The sequence below is a fragment of the Crinia signifera genome, chromosome 19 (genome assembly GCF_055691185.1).
Source record: "Crinia signifera chromosome 19, ASM5569118v1, whole genome shotgun sequence".
NCBI classification, from domain to species: Eukaryota; Metazoa; Chordata; class Amphibia; order Anura; family Myobatrachidae; genus Crinia; species Crinia signifera.
The window spans coordinates 120077895-120091745 of NC_139226.1; the positions used below are offsets into that span (position 1 = coordinate 120077895).

The 13851-nt window shown below is 45.2% G+C and overlaps 1 protein-coding gene across 8 annotated transcripts in view; it reads right to left on the reverse strand.

The window, feature by feature from the left end:
* The window catches only part of NCAM1 (neural cell adhesion molecule 1), a 310177-nt gene that overhangs the window by 53547 nt on the left and 242779 nt on the right, over positions 1 to 13851 (reverse strand). For all 8 annotated transcript variants that reach the window (XM_083163241.1, XM_083163240.1, XM_083163242.1 and 5 more), the window contains 4 exons: positions 5031 to 5215; positions 4127 to 4223; positions 3821 to 3991; positions 1996 to 2127 (listed from right to left, as the gene is read on the reverse strand). In XM_083163241.1, coding sequence (XP_083019367.1) covers positions 1996 to 2127; positions 3821 to 3991; positions 4127 to 4223; positions 5031 to 5215 — 585 coding nt within the window. The remainder of the gene's footprint in view (positions 1 to 1995; positions 2128 to 3820; positions 3992 to 4126; positions 4224 to 5030; positions 5216 to 13851) is intronic.

Genomic DNA, 13851 nt, shown 5'->3' on the forward strand with positions numbered 1-13851 from the left:
CTGGCCCATTAGCAAGTAGAACTCGATACCGCCACCTCTTTCCCTCGTCGTACTCTGTCTTAAGCTATGCTGCGCTACTACATTAAATATTGTATGCTGAAATAACACATCTATTTAAAATATATCAAGTTTAACCATTTGCACTTAAGAACACCTAGAGATAAAACTCTCTATAACATTATTGCCCCCAACGCATTTCATATCCTACTTCCCCTTGGGAAGTTGTGTGCAGGGATAGGTTCAATGATGCAATGGATGTCATGGAAAGAGAGAGGGATTGCAAAGAGGCACTTACGTGACTGTGAAAAATCTGTGGTATTCCAATAGGTTGCAGACAGATGAAAAGAAGAGAGATGGTTCGAAATAAAAGAGAATGCAAGTGAGATGGGAACAAAAAAAAAACAACCAAAAGAAAGGATGAGCTTAAATTAAATATGTCAACATACAATGTAATGGAATCAAATGAAAATGAAATCAGAACCCATACATAATGAATTAATAGAGCCTGTAAATTCATGTTCTTTAAGAAAATGCTAAATTGTCCTTAAAAACATGAGCTCTGCACATTGAAATTATTTTCAACTTTAAAATCAGAATATCAGTAATGATAGATGAAAACTTGGGTTGTGATGTAAAAGAATGCTGATGTCACACTGGAGATAGGTGTGATGGGTTTTGCCATCACAAAAAAAAAACAACAGGTCTTATTTACATAAGCCACTATATAAATTTTAGAATGCCATTACTTCAGTCTATAAATATAAAATCAAAAAAAGTTTGTGTGGCCCCGTACCACATAAAGAGGTGTCAGAGATTGTTGGTACATTGCCATGTGTAGTAACAATGACTACTGTACATTTAATATTCGTTAAGAGTGAAATATACATCACATATGCTCTAGTACCTATTGAAGAACATTGTTATAATGTACTGTACATACACCTTTCTGTGTATCTTCATAGTAGCCAAGTATAATAAAATGTGTAAGATAAATAATTAGGTCACATTAAATTATAATAAAAACATCACTAAATTTAATTTACGAGTATTTTGACTTTTAAATTGTAAATTAAGAATGAAGGTTGTATCCTCCTAACTATTCAAATGGGGCAGAATACAGACATAGGGCGGTATTCAATCCTGTATCGTGGCTGTCGATTCCCCCCCGACAGCCGTGATCCAGGCCCATTTACATCTTGGCGGACAGCAAATCCGCAGGCGGGATTCAATGTCTCGCCTGCCGATCGGCGAAAAGTGGGCGTGTCCGCGTAAACTGCCGTGGATTGCCGATCTGCGGCCAGGATCGTGACAATCCATGGGCGTTATCGGCAGAACGGGCCCGACAGCTTCTCAAGTCAGGCTCGTTGAGCCAATGCTATCGGTAAAGACAGTATTGAATAGGGACCTGCCGCTATTTCCCCCGTCGGGTATAGTGGCTGAACATTGAATACCCCCCATATTGCAATTTGTAAAAATTCTAGGACCATTATATATACTGGCAACACAGCATCATTGTGTAAAAGCATAAGACTAGTAATTTATAAAGGTGTAACATACTATACTCTAGATCAGGGGTTCTCAAACTCGGTCCACAGGACCCCACACAGTTCACATTTCCCAGGTCACCCGGCAGGTGCACAGGTGCATTCATTACTCATTGACACATTTTAAAAGATCCACAGGTGCAGATCATTATATCACTGAGGAGACCTGCAAAACATGCACTGTGTGGGGTCCCGGGGTCCGAATTTGAGTATCTGTGCTCTAGAAAACAAATGATGAATTTATGTGCACCTGACCTAAATAACTGTAGATAACCATTGCAGATATGGGCCTGATTCAGAGGTGGATGCAGTTGTAGCCATAACTGAGCCATTTTTTGCAATACCATCTCTGTCCTTATGTTAATGCTGCAATCGATTGTCATTGACATTGACATTATAATCTGTGTTTACCCAGAGTTTTACAATCTGAAAGAGCTTTCGATTTACTTACGAACTGGCTGAGTCACAAATTCAAATGGTTGCGATGATTCTCCGATCCCTTTGCCATTAACAGCTGACAATTTCACAACGTATGATGTTTCAGGCCTGAGGCCTACGATTGTTAGAGAACCCTCTGAGCTTTCTGCAAACAAAGGAGGCTTGTGCTTCAGTAAAAGGCTATACTCTCATAACAAAAGCAAAATACAAATAGCCAGAAAAATGTCATTGCTACTACAGGTTGGGTCTCCCATATCCATGTATTCCAAAAACCTAAATATTCAGAAAACTGTGGGGGTTTTTTTGGTTGGGGGGTCGCCCCAGACCCTTTTTTTCATACTTACCTCATCCCCCGATGTCCATGGCGGCCTCCTGGACATCAACGGTGTGCCCGTGCACTCGCGCAATGCATTCCTGGGACCAGAGATACCACTGAAGAAGATCATGAAGGCAGCCGTGGACACCGGGGGACACCGTGAACGTCGGGGGACCATCAAGGCAACACCAGAAGACCAGATAAGTATGAAAAAAAAACATATATTCCAAAATCTGAAAAAAATCCCTTATACAAAATGCTTGTGGTCCCGAGCATTTCGGATAAGGGATACCCAACCTGTATCATCATTTTCAATCAACAGGCTACCTGTACTCCTTTTACTAGTCTATATTATAGTACTCTACCTTATTCTAGATCTTGTAAGTACTGTAAGTTCTACTGTAAATATTCAATGTAATTTATCATCTTTTAATTTGATAAATATATTAATTCAAAAAAATATATAATGTATTGGGTGGATAACTGCCTCCAACCAAAATTTTTTTTGGCTCCTAGGAGTCTGTTCACAACGCAGTACTATAGGGGCCATGTCACAATGTGAATGACCACTACATCTTGGAGGTGGGCCAGTTCCACCTTTTCAGACATGGCCTTAGTCAGGCCCAGGAACAGCTACCCCTGTTCTATGAAGTCAACTTTCTTCCTTTCCGCAGTGTGTTTTCTGGAATACATCAAGGGTCTAATTATGGCTCCATGACCCATGCCATACTCTTTTTACTGCTTAGCTTGTTGAAAAGTGCTGAGTAAGTGTCTGTGCCCTACCCCTGGGGGGGAAGTTCATGAGGCAAGAAGGAAGAGCGGAACTTATAAGAATGAGCAGAGGTTCTTGGCAGGGGCTTAACTAACTATTTTGCGCCCTCCCCCCCCCCCCCCCCCCCGCCGCACGTTTTTTCGGTGCCCCCGCACATACCTAACCTGGGCCCCCCCCCCCTTCTTACCCGTACCTGTCCTGCACCCTGCACCCGCGGTCTGCGTCTCGCCCGGCTCTCTGCCGGGACCTGCCTGACCGTCAAGGTCCCGGCCGGCTCCTGCTGCTACAATGAAAACTGGCTCTTAGAAAATGGCTGCCCCATACTGCAGACAGAAAACTGTCTGCAGTATGGGGGCAGCCATTTTCTAATTGTCAGTTTTCATTGCAGCAGGAGCCGGCCGGGACCGTGACGGTCAGGCAGGTCCCGGCAGAGAGCCGAGCGAGACCACGGGTAACTATAACTCCGCAGCCCCCCGGCGGCGCCCCCAATTTCTCTGCGCCCCCCCACCGTGGGGGCAGCGGAGCTATAGTTATGCCACTGGTTCTTGGTAATATGTAATAAAGCCATTGCAATTTTAGCTCATTAAGCTCCATCAAAGAATACAAATAGTTCTCCTTAAGTGATTATGGAAAATAAATGTGCCTGCTTAAAAAAAAGTTAAAAGAACTATTCTTTTAAGTCTGTTTTATTTTCAGCATGCATTAAAATCAGGTTTGAAATAAAAAATGTAAAATCGTCAACTCAATTACCATCCCGGGCACTGAAATTGGAGCTGTGCCAAGTTTCTCCCGCCTTGAGTCTCCAGTCTGCCTTGTATTTGAGGATGGGTACTCCACCAGTAGAGTCTGGCTCTTCAAACTCCACCATGGCAGTACTCGAGTAAGATTCCACCTTGAGAATGGCTGGTGAAGAAGGAGTTTCTGTGAAAAGAAAATGTAGTGAAATTTACACTATTAGTGTGTTTTACATTAATTGACCACTTGTTAAAAACATCTAAACACACACATATACTGTGTATATATAAAGCAGGACTTGTACCGAGGCGGGTTACACACCTGCTTGCACGAGAATGAATTCAGAGGACTCCTGCCCAACGCTGTTGACTGCAGTACAGTTGTAGTTTCCAAAATCACTTTCAGAATCTGGGTTTATCTGGTGGAAGACAGAGGTCTTATACACTTACATGGTCTGAGTACACTTTTCAGTTAAAAAATAATACAGTAGTTACTAATAGGCTCTGAATTTCTTAACAAATACCTGCAGTAGCCATTAAAATGATCCCCACCATATGGAAGAGCTCACATATGCAGGGCAAAATGCATCCTATAATATGATCCAGCTGTTTTAGAGATTAAGCTTTATAGGGTAGCGATATTATTATCGGTTATCGGAACAAGCTGCAACTGCATGTTCATATCTTGTATGTGGGTTATGCATAAAACTTTTCCTATATTTGTTTAACATGATTTTTTGAATTCTGTTTATAGATGCCTATATCAGAGCTGCCACTAGAAATATTGGGGCCCGGGACGGACCTTCAGTCTGGGCCCCTAGCGGCACAGCAGCACAACACCCTCCCCTGCACACCCACATAAGCACACCCCTCCCCCCCAATTACCATTACTTACCAGCGGCGCGGCATCTCCCTCTTTCATGGATGGTCGGGAGAGCACAGTGCAGCCTGCAGAGCGCAGAGCCCCTCTGTATCCTAGGCTCGGCGCTCTGCAGGCTGCACTGTGTATTGTGCGTGCCTGGCTGGGGGGCTGCCGGGTGGGGGAGGCGTTGTGTGGGTGCGGGGAGGTGGCGCCGTGCCACTGTGGGCAGCTGCCCAGGCCCCTCCATAGGCCCGGGACAGCTGTACCCACGGCATCCCCCTGCCCTATATTATCTGCTACTGATTGTCATTCTGTTTGTATACATTTGAAAAGCAAACTCCCGATTGTTGGGGGCTATTTGTACCTCGAGACTGCTGGCAAAAGGAGTGCTATGGATCTTGATGTTGGAGAAGTTGGAGCTGGGCAGAAGTTGTCCGTCCCTGAGCCAGGACACTCTTGCAGTGGGGTAGGCAAGAACCTCACAGGTGATATTAACCGGGTTCCCCTCCCAGGTGTAAACCACCACTGGACCCTTGATCTTGGGGGCATCTAGAAGAGGTAAAAAGAAAAAAAAAATATTCTCATTAATCTGACCATATAAAAAAAAGTTTTATTTGGAATACAAGGGAGCTGAATATATTTGTACTACTGTGTTCTCTCTATGTCAGTCCAATACCAAACATTAAATATCTATGTCTTTCACTTGTTGCCAGGGGTTTCACGCTCAATGGCGCAGCAGCGTTCCAAGGTAATGGGTAACTCTGTACACACTGTGCTTCCCTGACATACACCAGAGATCCTGTAGGAACTTTAGCATCTGTCCACTCCTAGGCTGCGGCAATTTTTTGGAAGGCCATTTTCAGCAGATTTCAAGCAAATGGCCAGATCACATGCAATCTGCATAAAACAGGCGCCTGCACCCCCAAGCCACTACTTGGTTTGCAGTGGTATTGCTCTGCCACTGATAGCCATGCTTGTGCACAGATGGTATTATAAGTAAACTGACTGAAGTACTTATTAAGTCAACTGTGTTTAAGCACGGATGTCCTTAAAGCATGGACTGTTAGGGTGCCCTGAGGATCGCATTTGGGAACCACTGTCATATATCATCAAAATGCATTAAAAATTCAGTATGTTTACATGAATGATATTAAATACATAAGACTATAAAAAAAATGGAAATCAAATAACTATACCAAGATGACCCACAAACTGGGAGCTACATTAAAATAGATTTATAGGTCCTGGTGTCCACTTCCTGTGAAAGGGTTAATATAAATGAATCCCTTTGTGTGAAAAGTACATATATGTATCTTTACTACTGATTTTGATGTTTGATTTCCTATAAAATTCATGCTGAGCATCAAAGTGAAATAAATGCTCAGCAGTACCGTCAGATCTATCCAGATAAGTAAGGGCACCCTCACAGCCGGAATATGTATTGAAATAGAACTATTATTTCCAATGCATAGTCATTCTATGGGGTCAATCCTATTAACCCCGAAGGGTGCGATTTGCCGTTTGGGTGTCGTTTCTCATGAGCCAGCAGTGGCTCATTTCTGTTAAGTATTTCTGTCTGTTTGAATACCATGTTTTCTGGTACAGGTTGAGTATCCCCTATCCGTGCATCCCCTATCCGAATTATTCCAAAAACCGTGGTTTTTGGAATCATTTGAATTTTTTTTTTTTTGCCCCCCCCCTAACCCTCTTTTTATACTTACCAAGTCCCAGGGCGTCCACAGCAGGCCTCCGGCATCTTCTCCAGGGTCTCCAGCGGTCCCAGGAATGCATTGTGCGAGTGTGCGCGCGCGCCGGTGACGTCACCGGTGCGCGCGCATATTCCAGCTGTGAGGGTGCCCTTACTTATCTGGATAGATCTGACGGTACTGACAGGTAAGTATGGCTACAAAAATTTATTCCAAAAACCGGAAAATTCCCCTATCCGGAATGCTCGTGGTCCCGAGCATTTCGGATAGGGGATACTCAACCTGTATATGGTTTTGGCACTGTGGAGCTGCAGCCTGACTCCTGTGTCCTCTATTTGCAGTACAGCTGCTTATTATTATACCATTAGCTCTGGGCCTTGTGTGTCAGGCTGTTCACCTGTAGTAAGTCTCCTCGTTAAGGGAGCTTGTCTGCCTTAGCAATTCTGATTGTGAGTATTCCCTTTATCTCCAATGCTGCCTTTCACCCAGATGCCGGTGATTTTCTAAGTGCAGCCTGTCCTAGTCTGTTTGCCTGTCATCTGCCGTGTATTCAGCTTCCCAGATCCAGCCTGTGACCAGTGGCCTTGGAGTTCTCTGCTTGTTCCCAGAACCTGCAAGGACAGAGATAAGTGCTCGTTCTATCCCCTGCAGTTTCTCTTCTGTCCATTGCTAGCATTTATCCGTGGAGTTATATGGTCTCTCTTACGTACGTTTGTGTCATATTGTGGTATATTATAAACACCGTCATGCATTGTTGTATTTATGAGGTCAGCCAGGACATATAATGTTTAACACCTTCCTGCACTTCTAAGTTTAGCTGGGAAGTATTATATCTACAGTATGTATAACATCTTTTTGCATTGTTGCATTCACAGTAGTTCTGTGGAAGATTATACCCCTATTTTCCACTTCACTACCTTTTGGTAATTGATCTACGCAGGGGTCTCTTGAGGTTTAATGTTGGGCTGCTGGAGGATCCCTTTCCATGGAGGACAACCATGCCACATTTTGCATGGTTTCCCATTTCTGCGTGTTTTAGTTAGTTTCCCTCTTGTTGAGCACCTTGTTTCCTTGCAAAGTCCTGGTGCACCGGGGTTGGGGTGAAGCTGATTTACCCCTTCGAACGTGGCTATTATAGGTGGTCTTAGCTCTGCAGGTGCCTATAACCTCTGGAGGGATTAACAGAGTTAGGGTTGGGATCATGGCCTGTCCTTCCCAGTAACCTCTTGTCTGGAATCCCCTCCGAGTCCTAACATCATTTTAACGCTGAAAACGGCACCCAAATTAAGCCTAACTTGCACCCTTTGCAGGGTTCAAATTCATTGAAAACTGATTGCACCCTTATGGAGGTGCGAGGGCTTTCAGCGAATTCAGCCCGCCGTAAAGTGTGCCTGGTCTCGTGATGATTCCCAACTTGCGAATCATCCGCACCGTTCGGGGTTAATAGGATCTACCCCTATGAGTGGAAGAGACTTTCATAGTGGAGTCCTGCTTATTGAGGACCTGCAGTAAGAAACATTGGATATGGGAAATGGTAGATTTGTATCAACAGCCTTCTCAGACAAGCTTAAGTATGTACTGTATATAAAGTCCGCTCTCAAAATATTTTCCTTTTATATACCATACCAGACTTTCTAAACCATCCAGTAAGATGATGATTTGATAGGAAGTGGAAGCCAGCTTTACAAGAAAAGAAAGCAGGATGCAGGGTGGCAACCTAGTCTCCATGGATATTCAGGGTGTGTAGACCAGGGCTTAAAGTGATTCTGGAGCGGTGTTGGAACTCATTTTTCTCTGCCACCCAATTCATGCCCTACCATCCACTAGGGTGTGGTGGGAGAATAAAATAGTATGCCGAGTGTAGCGAGGCACCGTGCCCGACTCATCGCGAGCACAGCGAGTGATGCGAGGGGATGCGGTCCACTTTAATCTGTGTCCATGGCAACTGTGTTGACATTCAGGTAAAAAAAAAGGTGAAAAACCACATGTCGACCTTTTGACTGTCGACCTAGACAATGTCGAACTAATGACCTGTCGAACTAATGACCTTTCGACCGTTTCCCATGTCAACCTTTTCCCATGTCGACCTATACCCATGTCGACCTAATGACTGTCGACCGTAATGCTGTAGACCAAATGATCCCAATCCGGTGCAAATGCACACTGACACAGATGACGGATAGGAATGTTCTAGCATAGAACAACTTTTCCAGTCTATGCAAATGTATGCATTTTTTTTCAGATACTCCAAGAAAATAGCAGTTATCCCCCCCCCAAACGCCAGCTTTCTGTCAGCCCAATTGCAAGGGGATTGCGATTAGATTTCTTTGTTATTTTTGTTGCTATTCTGCCTCACGCAAAAGCGATATTATCCGTACACATGCATCATTCGATAATCAAACGGATTGCGACTCGGCCCATCAGCAATCAACTCTGAATTATGCCCTATATGTTGTATCCATTCATTTCACATGTGGATCTTTACATATTAGTTTCATTGGCATAAAACATCAGCCAATGTGATGGCTTAAATTGGTGTTTATACAAAATGAGACCAATCTTTACATCTGATTCATTTATTTTATACTACAGTACCAGCATATTGGCAGCAGGCCCGCCACTAGAAATGTTGGGGCCCAGGACTGACCGGCGCCACCCCCAGCCAGCACCCACGTGCACCCTGCCCCCATTAATTACCAGCATCCAGCACCAGCAGCAGCGACGGCATCTCCATCTCCCTCCTTCATGGCCCGCAGAAACCCGTGTCTCAGGCTAGTACTGCCAATCAAGGCCGCCGACAAGGGGGGTGCCGTGGCTACAGCTGTCCCGGGCCCCGGCCTCTGGAGGGGCCCGGACAGCTGCCCACAATGGCACGGCTAACACCCCCCCCCCCTCACCTCTCCTCCTGGCCTCCCCCACCCGGCAGACCCCAGCCAGGCACGCACACTGCACAGTGCAGCCTGCAGAGCACCGAGCCCCTCTGTGTCCTAGGCTCGGCGCTCTGCAGGCTGCACTGTGTATTGTGCGTGCCTGGCTGGGGTCTGCCGGGTGGGGGAGGCCAGGAGGAGAGGTGAGGGGGGGGGGGTGTTAGCCGTGCCACTGTGGGCAGCTGTCCGGGCCCCTCCAGAGGCCGGGGCCCGGGACAGCTGTAGCCACGGCACCCCCCTTGTCGGCGGCCTTGATTGGCAGTACTAGCCTGAGACACGGGTTTCCCCAAAGAGGAATTATTCATCAACAGGCACAGGTGGAGGAGCCTCATCTAAACCTATTTAATATAATATTTCATAATGGTTAACAGATAATTACTATTGAAACAATTGTTTCAAGCTGTGTTTTCTAAAATGTCTCAAAAGGATTATATTTTTGACTTTTATCATTGTTTGTATATAATAATAAATGCTGCAACTGATACTTTGAAGATTATGCATAATTAATTGGAATGTACTCTTTGATATTTAAATTGTTATCTATCTTTAGTGGTACATTGTAATTATCTGTATGAGAAATGACTGAAATATAAGAGAGTAAAAAAAATAAAAGCCAACATGTGTACGGTAAAGCAGTAATCACTGTGCTCTTTATATCGTCCTCTAGGGGTGGTTACGTTTCTCAAAGCTCAATTGATCTGTGTGTTAGCTATCCTGGTTCCTGGTAGGGATGCCAAGCCCAGGGCATTTTTTTCAATCGATTGAAAAATGCTCAATAAAGAATTTACGGGATCCCGGGAATGGCATCCCGAATAAAAAAAAATTCCCCACCCCAAACTAGGTGCCCCGCACATTTACTCATATGCTGGGAGTGGCAGAGTGGCGGTGCGGCCAGGAGCAACAGAGCCGCAATGCAGCCGAGAGCAGCAGAGCAGCGATGTGAGGGTGCGGCTGGCAGGCTGTGCAGCATGGCCTTTGACCACTTCATGCTGTGCACAGCCACACAGCTGGAGATGGGAGTAGCCAGGCAGTGTCTAAGTAGGTGCTCAAATGCTGCCCGGCATTACACTGCGTGTGCGCATTCTAATCTCAAATTCTCAGGAATCAAATCCCGGCAATTTTAGGGCCAAATCCCAAGATCCCGCCGATCCTGGGATCGGCCACCCCAGTTCCTGGCAATGAGTATGTGGGATCTATTGATACTAGTCTGAGAAACCACTGCTATACAGTCTATGGAGGGTTCTCGAGGGGAATTTGAAGGCCCACGAAAAAATTAAAAGCTTTGCTGTGCATGGATAATCTTGATGCACGGAATTTGTGTCATGATATATTTATTATGTTTTCCACATTCCCAATCCCTGAGTATTCATGTAAGTCAGATGGAGGGCAAATAAAAACAGTCAGACAATGTATTTGTTTCATCCTCAAGGAAAGCAGTTTAGTCTACTGGCTTGTCACTCTGATATATGATAATCATTACCCTTAATTGATAAATCAATAAAAAGCAGAGAAACCTGACAACTAGGATAAATTAAGTTGTTTGTGATAGAAATGAATGTAAAAAAATCCACTGAGAATGTAAAGTAGCCCATAAATCAGCAATCAATCGGCACAATTCTGTGTTGTGCCGATGATCTACAAAATCCAACAGAATGCCCATTTTGATACAAAAGTGAGTGAAATCGGCAAGTCGAGGGCTTTTAACATGTTGTATTTCACCGATCATCAGAGTTCGCCTACTGGCACATTAAATCGTCCATCAGGGAATCTATGATTCCCCCCCCCCCCCCCCCGATAACTGTATGGGACCCTTTAGAAGATGAAAACCACAATCAGGCAGTTGGGTCTAGGGTCTTGTTCTGTCATGCCCACAACACAGGAACAACACACCTGTTTTGTAGAACAATGTCAGTTGTGGCCCCCACTCCCAAAGGCCATGTATGTACATCATTATGTGGCTAAGGGGTGCTGTAAGCAATTATCTGAAGACCCTGCACATGCGCAAACAACTAGACATCAGATTTGTACATAAGCCGTTGGGTTTGTGTACACATATGAATCTGGCTCTGGGTTGCCCCATGTCGGCCTGAAAAAGTGATATATAATATATGACTCCAGTTTCTACAGTGGCCGGCTTCTGCATGCATCCAGTTTTGAACTTTTATTTTCACTACAACAGAGATTTTTAAAAAAGCATAAAAAATATTGTGTCAGGTGTTGGGGGTGATGTGTTCCCGGCTGTGACCAAAGTGGGTCTGTATGATGGATAACGGAACTGGGCAGACTTGATATAGTGGTGCATATGCAGGAGATGAGTACAGGAACATGGAGGGCACAGGCAAACAGGGAATTGGCGAATACTCTGGCAGAGGCGATGAGTATAAACCTGCCAGTGGTTTTCACTAGGGAGTCCAGAGCTATGGGCTTTGCAGTGCCCGATGGGCAGGTTGTGGAGCCTCCCTTATCCAGGCTGTGGATATTCTGGGAAACAATGATTCAGGTATTTTTCGTACTGGGTACCAATGTACTGGAGTATAGGGCTGGCTACCAATGGTTGGTCTGGCAACCGATGATACAGGCTTGGTGTCAGACTGGTTGCCAATGGACGGTCTGGAAACGATGGTGCAGGTAAGCATCAGACTGGATACTGATACAGTCTGGAAACTGATGGTGCAGGTAAATATCGAACTGGTTACCGTTGGTCGGTCTGGAAACGATGGTACAGGCTGGTCTGCGCTGAGGTTTCCTGAACTGGGCCCAGAGACTTACACATGGAAGCTAGAGATGGTATAGCAGGATGAATTCCTGATATATACATTTTTTCTTAGCTTGCAACTCGCAAGGAGATTGACAGGAAGCCGGTGTGGTAACCGGCCTTTTAATGGCCATGTTAAAAAGACTCAGGCGTCCCAGACTAAATGCAGTTGTGCCTATGGAAAATGAAGGTGTGCCCAAGTGTTTAAGGGTAGGGTGTGCAACATCGCAGCCACCGAGTAAATCCATGGCTACTCAGAGCCTGCAATCAGTGGTGACCAGTGGGGAAATCCTTCCATGGAGAGCGGCTGATGAATGGACTTGGAAATATTTGCACAGCTGAGAATAGTTTTGCACCCATACACATGTACCCACACAGCGAATACATTTATTCACAGGATTGGATTTCACTCTAGTGGGGCGGCATTTACCTCACCACTGGCCGCTATAAATTAGCAGCCGCCCGATCCGGTCTCAAAAAGGCCCATCTTACAACTTCATTGTGACAAGGCTTTAACAGAACAAGTATTGCGGTAAAGGCAGCACTGCTTTCATGAATAGGGTGGTATGATAACGACTCACCTTAACAGGGCCTCCAGACTTTTCATAAATAAGCCCCAATATTAACTTTATACGTTTTATAGAGGTGCAGGATCCAGGGAATTTATTTTTAAGATACAGAATTACATCCAGGGAATGCTGGGAAAGCAACTGTCTCACATATTGTTTGTTACATTTTTCCTTAAATCCTCTTTATTAAGTTCTCATTATTGCTGTATGCGGTCTGATTACAACATTAACTGGATCATAAATCTCATACAGCGCAATAACATCATTAACAATATCCAGAAGCAGCAAGCATTCTGGGAGGGTTTTATTAGGTGTTTTTCTTTTTTGGATTATTGTAGCTATGTTCGCATTTTAACAGTTCATTTTAAACATTAGTTCAAAGCTTTGGGGGGAAAAAGGGTACTTGTTTCCTAGCACGGCGCCACCGATTTTAATTGTATGAAATCGGGTCGCAAAAATCGGTCTCATCGCATGCAACCAAATCGCATACGATGCGATCGACCCGACCGACCCAATTTTTTACATTGCAACCAATGTTAAATGGTCCCTGAGACCCGATTTTACATTGGCCCTAATGTTAAATGCCCCCCAGACCCCATTTTTCATTGTATGCCCCCCCATTGTTAACGTCGGCGTGGAGTTGATTCTATATAGCGTGGCGAGCCCCGCGAGGGGACACGTATTACTTCAGACGTATTAAGCGTCCCCTCGCGGGGCATGCGATGCGACCGGTTTCAAAGTGCGTTAAAAACATGTTGAAAGCCTGAAAGTCGGGTCCCATCGCATACCTTAAGTTAAGCTATGCGATGGGACCCGACGGGCGCCGTGCTAGGAAACAAGTACCAAAAAAAGTATTACTCTGCATTGGCCTGATTCAGGTTCATTCACAAAGCACATTTGGGACTTTATTCTGGTTCACACGCAAAGCTGCAAAATTTGCAGCATTGCGTGTGGAAGTAATGCCGCCTGCACGGCTGCCCACCCACCCCCGCCCTCACATGCCACGTTCCCCCGCAGGCATGCGAATGGATGTTTAGCATAAACATCCATTCGCAGCTTGCGTGCGGGGAAGAAATGATTCAATGGTCGCCGACCGTCGAATGATTTCTACAGTGCTCGCAGATGTAAGACACCTCTCATGTTGTCTTAGGTCTGTGGGCGCCCTGTGCGGGAGGCGGGCGGGCAGCTGACATCCACTGACATCAGCTACCCGCCCACCCCCCCCCCC